Consider the following 20,761-nt stretch of genomic DNA (forward strand, 5'->3'; position numbering starts at 1 on the left):
ATGTCACCACTTCTGAGAAGCTGGATAGAGAGCCTGCCAGCCCCGCCAGCCCCAGCACCAGAGGGGGTCCCAGGCTGCTCCCAGCAGAGCACCCACGGTGCCCCCCGGACTCCCTCCCCAAGCATCCGTGCCACCCCCTGGACTGGCCTCCCAGCGCCTGTGCTCTCCCCCCCCCCCCAACCCCCCGAGCACCTGTGGCACTCCCAAGATTTAGTCAGGTATATAGTATAAGTTATGGACAGGTCACGGGCTGTGAATTTTTATTTCCTACCCGTGATCTGTCCATGACTTTTATTAAAAATGCCCGTGACTAAAAAGTAGCCTTAAAAATAATACAGTTTTCCTGGCAGTGAAGGATTGCTCCCTATTGTACATCTAGTCTTGTTTAAATAGGAGTTCCACCCCTTCAATTGGGAGACTGTTCCACAAACAAATAGATCTCCCTGTCAGGAAGTTTATCTAGATATTAAGCCTAAAAGTTCTTCTTTTTTAGTTTTATTCCCTTAGTCCTAGTTACACAGGCTTTTATTACTGCAGAGATAATCACCAGGTATTGTAATATAACTTGTGTAATCATGTAAATTGTGTAAAACAAAAAAAGAATGAAGAAACTTCCTTAAATGATCTTTTTTTCTTATAAAATTACTGTCTCTTTGAGTAAGTAGCCTGATACAGGTTCTTCCACAGCGTTTCCTATTCTAAGGACTCATAAAATGTGTTAATTATACACATTGTCTCTTACATACTAGTACGAAAATGGTAATTAATATTTGATCTTTAGAGAGTTTAGATAATTATGGACAATTTTAATGCTTCCTAAGTATTAAATGATGGAGCCATATGTACTATGAGATCCATACTGAGGATAAGTCAGGAATATGTATAGCTCCCATTTGTCTGTACTCACAGTAAGAGAGGTTTCAGAGTAGCAGCCGTGTTAGTCTGTATCCGCAAAAAGAAAAGGAGGACTTGTGGCACCTTAGAGACGAACAAATTTATTTGAGCATAAGCTTTCATGAGCTACAGCTCACTTCATTGGATGCATGCAGTGGAAAATACACAGAGAACATGAAACAATGGGTGTTACCATACACACTGTAACAAGAGTGATCAGGTAAGGTGAGCTATTACCAGCAGGAGAGCTGGGGGGGGGAGAGGGGGAGAAAACCTTTTGAAGTGATAATCAAGGTGGGCCATTTTCAGCAGTTGACAAGAATATTTGAGGAACAGTGTGTGGGGGGGAATAAACATGGGGAATTAGTTTTACTTTGTGTAATGACCCATCCACTCCAAGTCTTTATTTAATTGTATCCAGTTTGCAAATTAATTCCAATTCAGCAGTCTCTCGTTAGATTCTGTTTTTGAAGTTTTTTTGTTCAAGAATTGCCACTTTCATGTCTGTAATCGCGTGACCAGAGAGATTGAAGTGTTTTCCGACTGGTTTATGAATGTTATAATTCTTGACATCTGATTTGTGTCCATTTATTCTTTTCCATAGAGACTGTCCAGTTTGGCGAATGTACATAGCTTGAATAAAGACTGGGAGTGGATGTGTCATTACACAAAGTAAAATTATTTCTCGATGTTTATTTCCCCTTCTCTCCCCCCCCCCCCCGCCACCACTGTTCCTCACATGTTCTTGTCAACTGCTGGAAATGGCCCACCTTGATTATCACTACAAAAGGTTCTTCCCCTCCCTCCCGCTCTCCTGCTGGTCATAGCTCACCCTAAGTGATCACTCTCATTACAGTGTGTATGGTAACACCCATTGTTTCATGTTCTCTGTGTATATAAAATCTCCCCACTGTATTTTCCACTGCATGCGTCTGATGAAGTGAGCTGTAGCTCACAAAAGCTTATGCTCAAATAAATGTGTTCATCTCTAAGGTGCCACAAGTCCTCCTTTTCTTTTTACAGTAAGAGAGGTAACGTTAAAATGTAAATGACATTCAGAACTGTCTTAACAAGGAGAAAGAAACATGAGTGTATTGTTTAAAACAGTTACTAGCCTTGAGATGTGTTGTAGCTGCTCCAGCATAACCTTTGCTTTGGGAAAGTGGATTAGTTGGTTACATTCCCAATTTTAAAATAAGACTTTTACTCTGGAGCTACATCAGTTCAGTATATGCTTCAAAATGTATCTGCATCCAGTAAGCAGAAATGCATAATTTACCTACATATATGTCAAAATGGGAAAACGATACTATCCATTTTAAAGCATTTTAGATCTATATAACAGATAAGTATTGATGAAGATTGATTATCCCCCAATCCAGGGACATTGGGGAGAGGGGGTATTGTGCCCTCCTGGCATTGTGATATTGGAAAACTGCAGCCTGGAGTTGCTAGGCTGGAGCTGAGCAGCTGGAGGGCAGCTGAGGAAGGCTCTCTGCTCAAGATAGGAGTTTCTATCTGTAGGGAAGAAATGTGCCAGAGCACAGCGCAAAAGGATCGGTACTTGGTCCACTGGGTTCTGCTTGTTTTGTTTCATGTTAATACAAAAACTGTAATAACTAATTAGAAAAGATTTAAAAAAAATTGAATCCCAAATCCTGACATTAGCTTGGCTCGTCAGTATGATTTGTAACTCTAACCAGCCTGACAGGCTGATTAATTTCTTGGCAAAAACAGCTATATTTTGGCTTCTTTTTAGATTAAAAACCAGATTTAACAAACAAAGGACAATAAATCTTGGAGCTCAGCTGTGACACTGAGGTGTAGCCCAGTGCTGGGGACTGAGGGAAGCTATGTTACCCCGTGCCCAGGGCAAACTCTAGAAGGCAATATACCTCACAAATCACAATCCCTCTCAGAGCATATCAGCATGCAGGAGTCTGTGCATGTTTCACTCTTCCTTTGGACATGCATCCCTGCTACTGGGGAGTGTAGGAGAAGTGCGATCCTACCCCCTCCTTGCCCCCTTTGGGATAGTTTTCACTGCTGGGGCTCAAATGAGGAACAGTCCCTTCCCATTCCCCTCCATGGGTGTTCAGGCACTATCTAGCTGCATTCTGAGGACTTCTCTACATGGGACCACAGTTCGGACCTCATGGATGTGCACTGCAGCGCGTGCGATCATGCTGCACATTAACTATCCCATGTGGCTGCTGCAGATGCAAACTGAAAGGTATCTAGTTTGCACCCACAGCTTCCACACGGGGGAGTTACAGTGCAGCATGCCAGCACATACTGCAATTCACACCCACATAGGCCGAACTGCAGGCCGTGTAGACATATCCTAAATGTCATGATCAACACTATCTGGGGCCCTCTCAATTTGGGCCAAAAATATAAAATTCATCACCATTTTCCTTTGAAGCTAACAGGTGGGGAGTCTAGGAAGGGTTGTGGAAGTGGACAGAACAATAGCTTCATAGAGAACTGTGAGGATGGAAAGAAAGTCAGGGGCCTACTGTGAGGAAGGATCTGTGTGTAGCTTTATTGATACTGGACAGTTGCACCAGTTTAACTAAAGTTGTGATTTTAAACCAATGTAATGGTTTAAACATGTGTGAACCTTTGTGTGGATACTGCTATATTGGTTTAAACCAGACTTATTGTAGATTAGCCTGATTTGATTAACTAAACCAAACTAAACCTGATTTGATTGAACTAAACCAAAATAAAAGAGACTACAGTACATCCTGGCAGATGTAGTGTGGCTAGTGAGGAGGGGCTAAAGGCGAGAATGAGGACACGAGGGAACTGGAACTACAGCTCCCATGAGGCACTGCACCCGCTCAGGCGCACATACAGGTTAACAATCAGGTGACCCAAACAAAATATTTTGTTTTAGGTGAAACCAGGCAGAAACGTTTACTTTTGATTTTCTGGACAGAAAATTCAGCAGAAATCATTCCTTCCCCCTTGTCCCACACCGTGGAAACTTTTGACTTTAACAATACCCCATTTTCTGATGGCAAAATGTTTTGACTGACATTTGTTTACTAGCCCTAGTCAATAATTTTTCACAGAAAAAAATCCTGTTTGAAAATGACCATTTTTGATTAAAAAGCTTATTGGAAAATTTTGACCAGAGCTAATTATAATTTGTGCACCTTCATTATTGGTGAAATATGGCTGTGACCTTTGGAGATATTTAAAATTAGTAACAACACACTCTGAGACTATAAGTTCTGCAAGTACTATAAACTGTCTTGTTCTCTGTCACAGAACATCCTTACAGCTAAAAACAAGTATTAAATAAAATGTTAAAGGGACTATAAATTGAAAGATAAGAGAAGTAAATAGATACTTTTTAAAAAAAGTGAATAGTCTAGTAAATTTCAAATTGGTAATTTATATAAATCAGAATAACATCTGCACTACAGTGGATAGAAATCACAAAGTTATCAATCCTCATGCTACAGGGCATATATTAATCATCAGCTCAGGTCAGAAAGAAAATCCCTTGAATCTTACTCCCTTCCCCCTACCATGGCATAGAATTATAACTGGCCAGGAGCAGACTGGCTTTTTTTAACTTTCCTCTGAATTGCCTGATACAGTCTCCAAATACTAGATTAGATGGCCTACTGCTCTATTCTGGGATGGAAATGCTTATGATTCAATATTCCACTATGTATTCCTGCTTCAATAATCTTCACAAAATATGTCTGGATTAAACATTTTCCACTATATTTTCTTTAGTAATACATTTACCCAAGACCCACGGTAATATCATCCACTCAATGATAGTTGGCGGTGGCCCCTGCATGTTCAACTCCGACCTGTTGATGTGCTGAGAGGCAAGGAGCAGCAGAAACAGAAAAGTCAAGTAGGATGCAGTATGGCAGATAAATTTGATAAATGGCTTTTTGATGAACAGCCCTAATGGACTTTTGGGAGCAATCAGGTAGCACACAGAGAAGACAGGGAAAAGGAGTCCAATCACGGCACATGTCAACATCTTCACTGCCCAATGTCGCCTCCTCCAGCCTGGGAACTCATCGTACCAGCGGGATGCAAGCAGCTGCTGACAGTTGGGCTGGGCAACAAACTAAAGGAAAAGAAAGAAAGGACAAAGTCAATTCCATGTGATTGTTACCCATTCATTTCCTCCACAGGCCAACTTTAGGGCCATATTGTTATTGGCTTTTGGGTGAGCATAGAGGAAAGCTTTTCAGAAACCACCATGCTATTTACACAGCCTATGCAAGTACTGGTCATAATAGCAGGCCATCTGAACAAGGACTGATAAGTCCCTCCTTCCTCCAGTAAGTCAGCCATTGGAAAGAGGGTGGGTGAGGAGGACAGGAAGGTATTTGGCTCAGCCCCATTGTGGCACTCCAGGCATCTCTACCTCATCCTAAAGGATGGTGTTTAGTGTGTGCCTCCATGAAGCCAGGGGCTTTTGGGAGAGATGGTGTCTACCAAAGGATACTCCCTCATGTTACTCCCCCAGAAGTGGTACAGCTCACACTGTGTACAGCACAAATGCTGGCCCTTAAAATTCACTTTTCAAAAGTATTTACGCTAGTAAATCTCAACTGCTCAAGTGTTAATGGAAATCAGACACAAAAGGGTTGTGACATGGATGTATCAACATTTGTTTTAGATTCAAATACATATGCACAAAAAAAGTTCCCATTATTCACTCAGCTCTTGAACAGAACGTGAAGATCATCAGATAAAAGTCACTATGGCAATGCAAAGAATTATTGTTGTTGCAGGATTGTAATTTAACATCTTAAAAAAGTAGAAGTGCATACAATAATAAAAAAAAAAGCTTTTTCCCCATCACGTTCCCTGACAATTCTCTAATTTAGTTCTGTCTAAAGAACTTGCCATCCCTAATACTCCCTGCCTTTCTTAGTAAACCTTTTTCATATTCATTTTCATCCTTTACAATATTTTACAGTGTTATTTTATTATTTTACAATGTGTTGTATACTGCCTAGTGCCTGTTTTTATTTTTACATTGTGATCTTTTTCTTAAAAGTAACTTTAAAAGTACTTTCTACAATTGTAATTGTTCATATAAATATATACACTTTATACCCATTTTCAATGTTGCACAGAAGATTCTGGTGTATTTCAGACTTTTCTTCATATGATTTCCTTTATCATATAGTTCATATGCTAACTTTGATACTGGGAGACAGACGTAATAGAACTGACATAAGCAGACATATAATAGAATTGACACTCACATCAAACAGAGTAAAGGTTAAAAAAGAAACATGCTCCTTTTTGCATCAAACACACACATACTTAGTGCAGTCAATCAAAATTAAAAACTTAATATAGCCATGCATTAACAATTTTTCATTTAGTTTCTGTTTGGTTCAAGGATTTTTTTTTTAAAGCATCAATACTGAACAATTTTAGATGGCTTTGAATTCCAATCATATGCATTTAGAGTAATTATAAGTTGTATATGTGTCATACTTTTTGATAAAACCTTATAATTACAAAGGGCCAGATTCTGCAATCCTTACTCATGGTAAGTAATATATTACTTTTTAAATAGTCCCTGAAATTACTGGAACTACTGGCAGGGGAAAGTATTACTTTACATTGTAGGTTTGGCAGAATCTGGCACTCAATTAAAATTCAACGTGCATCTTTCTTTATATGTGTGGATCTTGTTAGTAAAATTAAAGGGAACCAACTCCCTGGACCAAATTCAAACCTGCTGCATGCTGGTAGAATTCCAGTGTTTTCAATAAAGATATAGTGGCTTACCATGCACTAGCTCTGAGGCTGATCCCCTGACTATTAATTTGTTATTTTTGAATGGGGAAAAAAGAAAAGGGGAAAAAAGAAAATAAGTTATACTGTAAGAATCATGAAAGGAAGAAAAAGAAAAATCATACAGTGTTCTCTGTTTCTTTCATTAGGAAAAATATTAAGCCCTAAAAGTTTCAGATGTTTATCTCAAGTTAGAGCTGCTTGTAATAATACCATATGCAGGTACAGCAGCTTGTTTCAATGTGATGTGCTGCCAATGTTTTAACAAGGTGTCCCTCAAAAAATTTCCACCTCACTTGGCAACATGTGACATTCCCCGAATTTAATATTTTTCTCTCCCCCCCCCCAAGTTTGACAGTTCCATGCTCTTTCCCCCTCACCACAATATCTGTCAATTCTATATCAATCTCATTTCCTAAAAATCCATCAGTTCCATACTCCTTCCCTCTTTCCAGGCCTCACCTGCTTGATATAGGGAGTCAGGAAAAGGAACAACTTTTCCCTGGCTAATCTGAGATTTGGGGTGGAAGCAGGTGTCCCTGGCTTGTCCGGGGTGGATAAGGAGAAGTAAGTTTATCCTGGGTGGTAGTGTTAGAGAGCTATCCCTTCACCGCGTCCCCTGGTTCTTGTCATGCAGACAGAAAGCAGAAGACTAGAAGTCCGAAGTGCAGGCAATTCAATGTTTATTGGGGTTAGTTCCAAGCAAGCACCTCCATAGCTCTACACACCAGCAGAGTCTGTTTCCCAGTGTTCTGTTCCCAGCTCTGATGCCACAGAGCATTTACCCCATGTCCCCCTTCCCAGATCTGACGTCTCAGAGCCTTACCTGTGTCCCCATTCCCTAGTGCCCTTTCCCCTTTCCCTCTCCTTAGCAGGCCCAAATATACCTTCAGTGCACACCCCTAGTCCCACCCCCTACAATTTATGGTCATGTGCCATTTTGGAGGGTCATGAGTTGGGGTCTTCATCCCACCTCTTTTGTATTCCATGGGAGGGGTAAGGAGTGGGGTTGTGTTCTGGCCAAGGCCAGGCTTTTCTTCGGCTTTTAGTGTTTCTTATGCCTGCCCCCCCGCCCCAACCCCTTTGCCCCTCCTAACTGGTTGCTTGATCTTAGCTTGAGGGAAGAGCCAGGCAGCCTTCTAGTGAATGCTTGTATATTATACTGCCACCATACGTTGTAACACTTTAACTGTATCCCTTATCTTTTCCCACTGTACTATAAGCCCCATCTGGTTGTGGGAAATGCAACACACAGTCTCCTTGTTCATTGCTCTTCACACATATTAGTATAAGATATAAGAGTATCAAAATGTCAAACCCAAAATTCTATCTCAGGCTCACAAACAAGCCTATATGCTAACAGATAGTAATGAGGAAACTGGGGAAAGGAGGGCTCCCATTTCTTCCCAGTGTGAGCTTGAGTCGGACAGGCAGGCACAGGTGGGAGACAAGTGGGCTGCAGCGGCTGTAGGAATCACATTCAGTGCTGCTGCTTGGTCCTGCCTCCCTTCCTCCTTATGCAGTTCTGGAGAGAGAACCTGGCAAAATTGGTACTGTGCAGCTTGCAAGGTAGACACTGGAGGGGAGATTCACTCGCACCAGTGCTTTGCCAATACCAAGCGGACCTGGGGCAGGGTAGCTGTAGGAGTGAGCAGCAGCTGCTCAACTCTCGTCTCAAAAAGGGCTAAATACTAATGTGAAATGAAATTAAAATGTTAATGTAACAACAAGGCTTGTTAACCAACTGGAACATTTTTGAGCTGGCCTGTAAAACAATGTTCTGCCCCGATACCCAAACATGATTCTGTTCCTGCCTGATCATATGGCTATTACATGATCTAAATAAAGGAAAATTGTGGCCTTCCAAACTACAAATTCTTCATATATGTGAACAAAATGGATAACTTCTAGCTGTCTGTTCACTATGTGATTTCTTGCCCCTTCCCCAAGAGCATCTGGTCCTGACTACTGTCAAAGAAAGCATATAGTACAGATGGATAGCTGGTCTGATCCTGCCTCACATTTCCTGTCTTCCATGCCAACCTAAGGATTTTTGGAAGGGTAAGAAAGATGATTCTTTGGGATACACCCATTCAAAATGTGAGTTTGGTTTCTGCTCCCAACTAGCTTCCTGTTGCAGAAGTGTAGCCCTGATGCTTGTTTCTGTCAAGCCTAGTGATGAGTTTACATTGGCTGATAATGAAGTTTGTTTTCAAGGCCATCTTCACAATGAAAAAGGCTAGAATATTATTTTTAAATGAAAGTTGATATCCATTAGCAGAGTCCCTTGAGATCCCTTCAACTCAGCAGCATGTTTCAATACAACTGGGAAAATGGTTTTGAGGGGGTTCATGTTCATATTCTCTGAAACCCTCTTTACAGGGCAAGTTTGGATTTGCTCACTGAGTCATTTTCATTGAGGCTGAAATTGTAATTAAAGTATCTTGCAGGCTTTGAAGGAAATCAAGTCCACTTCTCCAGGAACCAAGTAACATCAAGAACCTCTGATGTAATTTAAACACAAATTTTAAATGAAAGATGCGATTCATCTCCCATTTATCTTTCCCTTATCTGTTTAGTTTATGAACAACTGCAAACTGAAAACAATGACTTAGAAGTCCTCTTCCAATAAATGCCAAACATCAAGTAACTCCATATACAAATACCAATGAGATATTAATCTAATGTACTTTAAACAAACTAGCAGATGTAAAAATTTGAGACAAAAATAACTGTGCATGTTTCAAAACATGTATAAACATGCCACGTAAGTCTTATATGAGCTGCAGATATAGCGAAGTGGCTCTTGTGGTGCAGAACACAGGCAGAGATATAAAACAGAATCCATGAAGCAGCACGTCCAGATGCAGATGATTTATTAATTTCCAAAAGGTCCAGACCTCCAATTTCATGCTTTTATATGATAACAGCATTGGCATAGCTAGTGAACAATTTCCTGAAGTTGCAATAAATCTCCTTTCGTTGCAACCGTTTCTTTCAACTACCCAGTTCTATCAGCCATATATATAATCCAGGCCTTCCCCAAGTGTTTTGTTTAGACCTCCTGAAAATAACTCTAAATCTGCTCCAGACACATTTTCAGATTTACACTTGTCGACTTTATTTCTAACAGTATTGTACAAGTGTATTACAAATTTCCTGTATCATTTGAACAAGACTAAATCACTTGACTCATTTTTGTGGGTGGACGGTACATGCAAGCGTTGCGTATGATTTTCACTAGAGACACATAAATCCATTACACTACCTTAATAAGAAATAATATTAAGCAGTATGGTTCAGTGAATAGAGGACTGGTTTATTCATAGATTCTAAGGCCAGTCTGATAATCTATTCTGACCTCCTGCATAACACGAATCATAGAACATCCTGCAAGTGATTCCTGTTTGAACTAGAGTGTATCTTTTAGGAAAACATCTGATCTTGATTTCAAAATTGCCAGGGATGAAGAAATGCACCCCAGCCCTTGGTAAGTTGTTCCAATGGTTAATTATCGTCACTGTTAAAAAAATTATGCATTATCTACAGTCTACATTTGTTTAGCTTTAACTTTTAACCAATGGATCTTCATATACCGTTGTTAAACGGAAGAGCCCTTTATCAAATTTTGTTCACCATGTAGATATTGATAGACTGTGATCAAGTCACCCCTCAACCTTCTCTTTGTTAAGCTAAATAGATTCATAGATTCATAGATATTTAGGTCAGAAGGGACCATTATGCTCATCTAGTCTGACCTCCTGCACCACGCAGGCCACAAAATTTCACCCACCACTCCTGTGAAAAACCTCTCACCGATGTCTGAGCTGTTGAAGTCCTCAAATTGTGGTTTAAAGACTTAAAGGAGCAGAGAATCCTCCAGCAAGTGACCCGTGCCCCATGCTACAGAGGAAGGTGAAAAACCTCCAGGGCCTCTTCCAATCTGCCCTGGAGGAAAATTCGTTCCCGACCCCAATATGGCGATCAGCTAAACCCTGAGCATATGGGCAAGATTCACCAGCCAGATACTACAGAAAATTCTTTCCTGGGTAACTCAGATCCCACCCCATCTAATATCCCATCAGAGGCCATTGGGACTATTTACCATGAATATTTAATTACCAAAACCATGTTATCCCATCATACCATCTCCTCCATAAACTTATCGAGTTTAATCTTAAAGCCAGATAGATCTTTTGCCCCCACTGCTTCCCTTGGAAGGCTATTCCAACACTTCACTCCTCTGATGGTTAGAAGCCTTCGTCTAATTTCAAGTCTAAACTTCTTGGTGGCCAGTTTATGTCCATTTGTTCTTGTATCCACATTGGTACTGAGCTTAAATAATTCCTCAAAAACAGATTGAGTTCCTTGAGTCTATCACTGTAAGGCATGTTTTCCAATCCTTTAATCATTCTTGTGACTCTTCTCTGAACCCTCTCCAATTTATTAACATCCTTCTTGAATGCTGGACACCAGAACTGGACACTGTATTCCAGGAGTAGCCACACCAGAGCCAAATCCAGAGGTAATATAACCTTCATACTCTTACTCAAGATTCACCAAAGATCATAAGCTTGGTAATCAGAAAACCTGGGATCTATTCCCTGTTTACTGTGTGACTCTTCTCAAATACATTACTCATTGAACACTAGTGGTTATAAATGGAAAAGGTTTGTGGTATTTTTCAAAAAGGTCCTAACAGATTCATTCATTATTATTAGTCTTTGTTGTTTACAGCTGTGGACTGCCCCCTTCCCACATAAAAATATTAGAGTCAAAAACCTTTAATTAACTAAGATTCAGATATGTCAATAACTGCAGAAAGCTGGCTGTTACAGGAGATGGGAAAACTTCAATGTCGGGGCATCACTAAATGGAAAATAAAGACACAAGACACACACAACAGAGCAAGAGCTCACTGGATAAATGAAGTGGGACCCTGATGCACTGGACAAGACAAGCTGCCAATACCAGTTGCCAGCAGTTAACCACTGACAGTATGCATAACTTATCTGAGATAGTGAGCAAAAAAAGAGCCCAATCTCACGGGTGTTATGCATCTAGCAATAATGGACCTCTAGCTGCTATTGCCAGCTGTCAGTTGTTTACATGTGAAGAAGCAAACACACAAGCATTGGAGGGAGGAAGGGCAAGAATGGGCACCACATGGGGCAACTGAAAAGGCAAGAGTACTGAAGGCCAGATTTTCGAAGGTATTTAGGCATCTAAAAATGCAGATAGGTGCCTAGTGGTACTTTCAAAAGCACCTAGGTGCCTAACGTCTACTAAAATCAATGTGAGGTAAGCACTTAGAAACATTTGAAAACCTCACCAGGCAGCTATCTGCATTTTTAGATGCCTAAATACTTGAGCTGGTTGGAAAATGGATTTTCCATTTTTCAGGAAATTCTAAATTTTGAAATTTGTTTTCATTCTGAAATCAGCATGAAAGTTGAAATTTCAAAAAGTTTTGCAGAATGAAAATTCCCAAATAATTTCATTCAGCAATATTGCAATGTTTCATTATGATAAAAATCAAAAGATCTTGCTTCAATAAGAGCTGGCTGAGGAGCTTGCTGGACCATTAATCTTTATTTTCAATAAGTCTTGGAGCACTGAAGAAGTTCTATAAACTGGGAAAAAGCTAATATTGTGCCAATTTTTATAAAGGATGACCCAGATAATTATAGGCCTGTTAGCCTGACATCAGTCTCAGGCAAGATAATGGAGCAGCAGGACTTGGTTAATAATGAACTAAACAACAGTTGTGTAATTAATGCAAATCAACATGAGTTTATGGAAAATAGATCCTGTCAAACTAACTGGATATCTTTTTTATGAGATTATAAATTTGGTTGATAAAGGTAATAGGGTTGACATATATATTTAGACTTCCGTAAGGTGTCTGACTGGGAGCTGCATGACATTTTGATTAAAAAACTAGAATGATATAAAATTAACATGGCACACATTAAATGAATTAAAAGTTGGCTAAATGATAGGTCTCAAAATGTAACTGTAAATGGGAAATCATCATCAAGCAGGTCTGTTTCCAGTGGGATCCCACAGAAATCCGTTCTTGGCCTTACACTATTTAATATTTTTATCAAAGACCTGGAAAAAAAACATAATATCATTACTTATAAAGTTTGCAGATGATACAAAAATTGGGGTAGTGGTAAATAATGAAGAGAACAGGTCACTGATTCAGAATGATCTGGATCGCTTGATAAACTGGGTGGATAAGGTTAAATGTAAATGCATACATCTGGGAACAAAGAATGTTACAGAACTTACAATATGGGGGACTTTATCCTGGGAAACAGCAACTTAGCAAAAGGCTTGGGAGTTGTGTGGATAATCAGCTGAACATGTGCTCCCAGTGTGACACAGTGGCCAAAAGAGTTAATGTGATCCTTAGATGCATAAACAGGAGAATCTCAAGTAGAAGTAAAGAAGTTATTTTCCCTCTGTATCTGGCATTGGTGCAACCACTGTGGGAATACTGTGCCAGTTCTGGTGCCACAATTCAAGAAGGATGTTCATAAATTAGAAAGGGCCCAGAGAAGAGCCATTAACATTATTACAGGATTAGAAAATATGCCTAATAGTGATAGATTCAATGGGGGTCAATCTATTTATCTTAAAAAAGAGAAGATTAAGGGGTGACGTGATTAAAATCTATAAGTACCTACATGGGGAACATATATTTAATAATGAACTCTTCGATTTAGCAGGGCAAGGCATACATTTTTAACAGTGAGAGTAATTAATCATTGGAACAATTTACCAAGGGTTGTGGTGGATTCTCCATCACTGACAATCTATAAATCAAGACTAAAAGATATGCTCTAGGAATTATTTTGGGGAAACTCTATGGTCTGTGTTATACGGGAGGTCAGACAAGATAATCACAATTGTCCCTTCTGGCCTTAGAATCTATGAATATGTTCCTACTAAATTCTTCAATTTTGATGAAACTTCATCTTACGATGGAAAACTTCCATAGAATTTTTTTTAGCAACTCTGTCAGATATCTTTAAAAATCTGACCTAGAGTCACTGATAGAATTGGTTAATATATATTTAATCTTCATACAGTTCATTAGCCTCAGTGTCTCCACCAGGACTACAACACTGACTGTTCATAAATTTAGCAAGTTTCGTTTTCAGCAATGCCAGATGTTCTCCATTATCTGGTAGTAATTTGGATAGCAGATCTTCTATAATATATCCTGTTATGCTAAAATACCTTCATGCATGCTCTTCAAGGGACAATTTATGATTCCCAAAGTGAAGCTTACAAGATCAGCCCAGTATGATTTCTTTGCTTTCCAGTATTCCAATGTACAGTTTGCAATATCCATAAGTGGCTCATCAGGAGGATACTAACTCACAATTCAAGGAATGGATTGCTCAGCCTTTGGCTGGAATAGCATAAAAGCAATCTTTGCTAAATGTCTGTGAAACTGGCATCTGTAGCTTGATGTCTGCGAATTCGTGAGTCATGGAATTGCTGTTAATGTTAATGATGGGAAATGCTGAGTGAAGAGAGAACATGGATGCTGTTGAAGCAGTTACTCGCAGAGCTCTGCCCCTTCTGTTAGAAGATTCATGTCATATCTTCTTACACTGTTTGTCTTCATGTCATATCATGTCACAACTAGGAAACTTTGAACCTAGGATCTTGCACCGAGGCAATCGTGGTTTGTGGGTTTGATAATCCTGTTTAAGACACAAACACATACACACAGATAACCATAGATTGATGGCTCAGTAACTGTAGCAAATCCCTACTGTAAGACTATTCCACTTCAGTATAATACTCAGTAGATTCTACACTGCAGTTAAATTAGGCACTGATTCAGCAAGGTACTTAAGCATATGTCTAACTTTAAGCACACTACTTGCTCCACTGAAGTCATTAGGCCTATTCACATGCTTAAAGTTAGGCTGATGCTTAAGTACCTTGGTGAACTGTAACCTTGATTATTAAACAATTCTTTTTACATTTTTCTACCTTAATGTTTTACGACTGTAAAAAAGTAGATTCTTTGGTTCACTGGTTTATTATGCATGCACTGCTTATACCAGAATATTGTCTTTGAAGTCTATTTCTACTTTCTTAATGGGAAAGTTTACATTCTATGGTATCAATAACCTCCCCGTGGTGTTATATTATGTGTTCTTTGACATGATATTTCTTGATCCGTTTTATTAGCAGCCACTGTGTTTCTTATTTTCATGTACAATGTGTTCCTAGTACTTTCCAGCAATTTGGAAGCATGAAGGATACCACCGGCTGTTCTGCTTTCGTCTATTCATATGCTTCTACATTGTGACAAATGACTCTGAATTCCTTCTTGCGGATCTTTCCTATAGGCCTGTTTCTTTTTAGTGTGTGGTAGCAGGGTCCACATAGGACATTACTGAACAGCAAACTAATGTGCTGTAGTTTCACACCCTAAAGTGCTGCACACTTACATCCCTGGCAGATAGGCCCTTCGCAAGTTCTCAAGTTTCATGTTGTTGTTGACTTATTCTGATCAGTAGTTTTGCCACATTAAGATTTATGTTAATATATTTCCTATTGACAACAAACGCCTTTCTCAAGTACTATGGATAACATCAGATAAAGAGAAAGCAACAGAAAGATGCCAGTTAAAGTTTGATCCTGAAAACACTTACACACGTGTTTAGGATCAATTCACATCCTTACAGTTAAGCATATGAATAAGTGGTTTTAGGACTGAGACTGAAGCCTTTGAAATTCTTGCACTCTCTATTTATATACCTGGGATCATCATGATGAGGATAATCACCTGCAATCCAGGAAATACACAAAGGATTTCAGAAATGCATTGTAAACTAAAGATTTTTTTTTCTTTTACAAATATCTATTTGCAGTACTGTAATGCCTAGAGGCTCCAGTCAGAGTCCAGTTCTACTAGGAGCTCTACAGACATATAGTACAAAGAAGTCTTTGCCCCAGAGATTTTAAGATCTTGCATTGTAACACTTTACTATCCAGTCTAATAAATGCAACAGCCCATATAATGTCTTCACTCTGACATCAATAAGAGTTACATGGGTTACATACATAAAAAAAAAGGGGGTCATGACAGAGTGCCTAAAAGGGACTGGTATTGATGAAGGGTAGTTTCCCTTTTGCCTTCTTTGTGATGTGACATGTAAGGCCTGCCTCTGATAACATTCTCTAAAATTTGGTAGTTGAAATGGAGAAGAGATGGGGTTCGAAAGTAAGTGATTATCATGACGTGCATTCTGAATTCCTTTAAAACACCATGGGTAAGATTCTCCATTTCCCTGTACCTTGTGTAAACATGTACACAATTGCCAAGTGGGTATAAAATGCAAGCATTGGGATTTAGTACCATTTTAGATCCACTTTGCAGTCACTTGTGTACATTGGTGTAGGGCAATGGAGAATCAGGTTCACTGTTGTAGAACTTAAAAAAAGTTCCAGAATTCGTATGAAAACCCAAGTTTTTCGGGTCCTTTCTATCCCAAATTGTTCCTGGTCTACTGAATGAAAATTCTCTTTCATAAGGCACTAGACACAGTTCCACAAATCCCAATGTATTGGCTCAAAGAACAGATGGACAGGGGAGAGAGGAGGTTGGATAAGGAGAGGGGACAGCTGTGCAGAGAAGCAATGGCAAGAAGCTTTCATATGATGCATGAGAGAGAAAAGGGAGATAAGTGGAGAGACCCAAAACGGAGAATGAGGGCTGAGATTTACAAGCAAGGATTATAGTCTTTGCAGTGGTGTTTGGTATGGATTGGATGGTGGTGGTGGTCAGTGTAAAGTAGGGAAGAGAGGGAGGCTACAGGAATTCTATATAATCAATATGCTTTTTAATTAAGGCTGTCAAGCGATTAAAAAAATAATCGCGTGATTAATCGTGCTGTTAAACAATAATAGAATACCATTCATATAAATATTTTTGGATATTTTCCACATTTTCAAATATATTGATTTCAATTACAACACAGAATACAAAGTGCACAGTGCTCACTTTATATTTATTTTTTTTATAAATGTTTGCACTGTAAAAATAAAAGAAATAGTATTTTTCAGTTCACTTAATACAAGTACTGAAGTGCAATCTCTTTATCATGAAAGTTGAACTTACAAATGTAGAGTTAAGTACAAAAAATAACTGCATTCAAAAACAAAACAATATAAAACTTTAGAGCCTACAAGTCCACTCAGTCCTACTTCTTGTTCAGCCAATCGCTCAGTCTATTGTAGCCTGCGTTGCAGGATATTTACATGCCAGATGCACTAAAGATTCATATGTCCCTTCATGCTTCAACCACCATTCCAGAGGACATGCGTCCATGCTGATGATGGGTTCTGCTTGATAACAATCCAAAGCAGTGCAGACTGACACATGTTCATTTTCATTATCTGAGTTAGATGTCACCAGCAGAAGGTTGATTTTCTTTTTTGATGGTTCGGGTTCTGTAGTTTCCGCATCGGAGTATTGCTCTTTTAAGACTTCTGAAAGCATGCTCCACACCCCATCCTGATCAGATTTTGGAAAGCACTTCAGATTCTTAAACCTTGGGTCAAGTGCTGTATCTATCCTTAGAAATCTCACATTGGTACCTTCTTTGCGTTTTGTCAAATGTGCAGTGAAAGTGTTCTTAAAACGAACAACATGCTGGGTCATCATCCAAGACTGCTATAACATGAAATATATAGCAGAATGCGGGTAAAACACAGAGCAGGAGACATACAATTCTCCCCCAAGGAGTTCAGTCACAAATTTAATTAATGCATTATTTTTTTAACAAGCGTCATCAGCATGGAAGCATGTCCACCAGAATGGTGGCCAGAGCATGAAGGGGCATATGAATGTTCAGCATATCTGGCATGTAAATACCTTGCAATGCCGGCTACAAAAGTGCCATGCGAATGTCTGTTCTCACTTTCAGGTGACATTGTAAATAAGAAACGGACAGCATTAACAATGTAAACAAACTTGTTTCTCTTAGCAATTTGTTGCACAAGAAGTAGGACTGAGTGGACTTGTAGCCGCTAAAGTTTTATATTGTTTTGGTTTTAAGTGCAGTTATGTAACAAAAAAAATCTGCACTTGTAAATTGCACTTTCACGATAAAGAGATTGCACTATGGTACTTGTATGAGGTGAACTGAAAAATAGTATTTCTTTTATCATTTTTACAGTGCAAATATTTGTAATCAAAATAATACAAAGTGAGCAGTGTACACTTTGCATTCTGTGTTGTAACTGAAATCAATATATCTGAAAATGTAGAAAAACATCCAAAGTATTTAATAAATTTAATAAATTTTGATTGATATTCTATTGTTTAATGGTGCGATTAAAACTGTGATTAATCATAATTAATTTTTTTAATTGTCATTAATTTTTTGAGTTAATCCCGTGAATTAAGTGCAATTAATTGACAGCCCTAGTTTTAATTATTGGTTGAAAGAAAGTAATTGTTCATGAAGCTGACCTGTTACATCTACCTCCTCCACTCAGGTACAATCTGCTATTCATTTACATTTTCCCTTGCTCACATCTATGGACCATATTTTGATCTCATTGTAAAACCATTGTTTGCACTGATGTAACTGAAATCAGCATATGCCCCAGTACCTTTTATTATGGTAAAATATAATGTAATATACAACATACTTGGGGGAGGAGGGGCTTTTTCACTAGGAGGATGGTGAAACACTGGAATGCGTTACCTAGGGAGGTGGTGGAATCTCCTTCCTTAGAAGTTTTTAAGGTCAGGCTTGACAAAGCCCTGGCTGGGATGATTTAGTTTGGGATTGGTCCTGCTTTGAGCAGGGGGTTGGACTAGATGACCTCCTGAGGTCCCTTCCAACCCTGATATTCTATGATTCTATGATCTAGAGCAGGAAAACAGAAGCAAGGGTCAAAGCCAGAGTAAGAACCAGGAATCAGAGCCAGGGGTCAAGCCCAGAGTCCAAACCAGAAATCAGAAACAGGTTATCCGGAGTCAGAGAAGGCAGGAGCAAGGCAGGAGCTAACATAGCTACAGGCTTATGCTTTGACCAGCCAGCACCATGCTGCTGCTGGCCTTAAGAGCTGGGTCTGCTGATCCCCTCAGTTAGAGGTTGGACCAATCAAACAGCTAACTGGGGGCCTAGCTGTGCTCATTAGACAGTCTAGTGGTTAAGCTAGCAGGAAAGCAGGCTAGCTGCAGGTCCTTACTCCTGTCAGTTCTTTGCCACACGTGGTTATTCCATTTGATAACAAACAGGGCCTGTCTGCTTCATATCATCGAGACATATTATTGCCAAATGCATGTAACTATTTAATCACTTTCAAACATTTATACTGTAATTGTCTGTGCATCATGTGTAGGGATAAAACACAGCAGCCAAAATATTTACTTAGCTCTCTGTCAGTTCAGCCATACTACTCCCCATATCAGAGCTTCAGGGGGAGTGTATAGGACATTTTGGAGAAATCCACCCATCTTCTCTTCCAGCCAGAGGCTTAAGGTAGCTCTGAGCATGGAGTTGCATCCTTAATTATCTTGGCTAATAGCTATTGATGGACCTATTCTATGCACTTACCTTGTTTTGTTTTTTGGGTTTTTTTAACCCAGTGACCCTTTTGGCCATCCCAACATCCCACGAAAATGAATTCCACAGATGAATTGTGCATTGTGTGAAAAAGTACTTCCTTATGTTTGTTATATACCTGCTGCCTATTAATTTCTTTGAGTGACCCCTGGATTTGTATTGTGGGAAAGGGTGCTTCTCAATTCACTTTTTCTACAGCATTCATGATTTTATAGACCTTTATCATATCCCTGACCCGCCTCAGTCATGTCTTCTCTAACCTGAACAGTCCCAGTCTTTTTTAGTCTCTACTTGTATGGAAGACGTGACATATTCTCCATCAGCTTTGTTGCCCTTCTTGAACCTTTTCCAGTTCCACTGTATCCTTTTTTTAGATGGGGCGTCCAGAACTGGACACAGTATTCCAGGTTTAGGAGCAACATGGATTTATCTAGTGGCTTTATGATATTTTATGTCTTATTTTCTATCCCTTTCCTAATAGTACCTAATATTCTGTTATCCTTTTGGACCCTTACTGTGCACTGAGCTGAAGTTTTCAGAGAACTATCCATGATGACTCCAAGATCTCTTTCTTGGGTGACAACAGCTAACTTAAACCCCATCGTCATATATGTGTAGTTGGGATTAATTTTTTCCAATGTGAACTAGTTTGCACTTATCAATGTTGAATTTCATCAACCATTTTTGTTGTCTGTCTTCATGAATCCAGTCTTTGAAAAGCACAGACTGATTGAATGCAGAATTAAATACATCAGGGATAAATAAGAACTCAGCACAATTACAAAGGAGATTTAATTAAATAATATCATATAATACTTCTCCTTATAATACAGCTATTAAAATATTGTAGGGAAGTCTGGTTTTCTAGTTCAGTAAATAAACATGAACATGAGGTATGCAATTGCCTACATATATATATGCTTTTTTTTGCAAGTAGTTTTTTTATTTTCCTCTTTAACTCATAGTTCCTGTTTTACTAAGATGTAGATGCTTGTCTCATAACGTTAAATATTAAGATATCAGGTTAATTATAGCCACTAGTGAGTGCATGAAAACTAGGTTGTAACTGACTCTCAATGACCATTGTTCTGAGAGCATTAGCAAAAGAAATGCTAGTCACCCACTTAGTGCTTTTTCCAGATGATAAGAGATGCATGAATTATATCAGCCACCATTATAAACATGCTCCTATTGGAGTTTCCCTCTGGCATTCTATGGAACAGATTTGGTCTTTCACTGTCTGTGGAGCTCTACATGTCTTTACATTTTTGTACTATGCAAGTCCCACGTCTCTGTTCTTGAAGGGTGAAATTGTGGACCCCGGCATGCAGCTTGAGTGGCCTGATAGTACTGTAATGACCTCCTGTCTCTCTCCAAATCCGCCCCTTCAGCTCTCTGTGTGGCCTTGCTCTGCACGCCTGTACCCCTCTGCTTTTATAATCACCCAGTTC

At 39.3% G+C, this 20,761-nt stretch overlaps 1 protein-coding gene across 2 annotated transcripts in view; it reads right to left on the reverse strand.

Moving 5' to 3' along the window:
- TRPC4 (transient receptor potential cation channel subfamily C member 4) overlaps positions 1-20,761 on the reverse strand; it is a 210,054-nt gene that overhangs the window by 52,581 nt on the left and 136,712 nt on the right. Inside the window, exons 1-2 of one of the 2 annotated variants that reach the window (XM_073342464.1) lie at positions 6,688-6,714; positions 4,663-4,999 (exon numbers count right to left, since the gene is read on the reverse strand). In XM_073342464.1, coding sequence (XP_073198565.1) covers positions 4,663-4,999; positions 6,688-6,690 — 340 coding nt within the window. In that variant the 5' untranslated portion in view covers positions 6,691-6,714. Of the gene's footprint in view, positions 1-4,662; positions 5,000-6,687; positions 6,715-20,761 lie in introns of those variants that run through there. The other variant, XM_073342454.1, reaches the window with a different exon arrangement.

This window comes from Lepidochelys kempii, chromosome 1 (genome assembly GCF_965140265.1).
Source record: "Lepidochelys kempii isolate rLepKem1 chromosome 1, rLepKem1.hap2, whole genome shotgun sequence".
In the NCBI taxonomy this organism is placed as follows: domain Eukaryota; kingdom Metazoa; phylum Chordata; order Testudines; family Cheloniidae; genus Lepidochelys; species Lepidochelys kempii.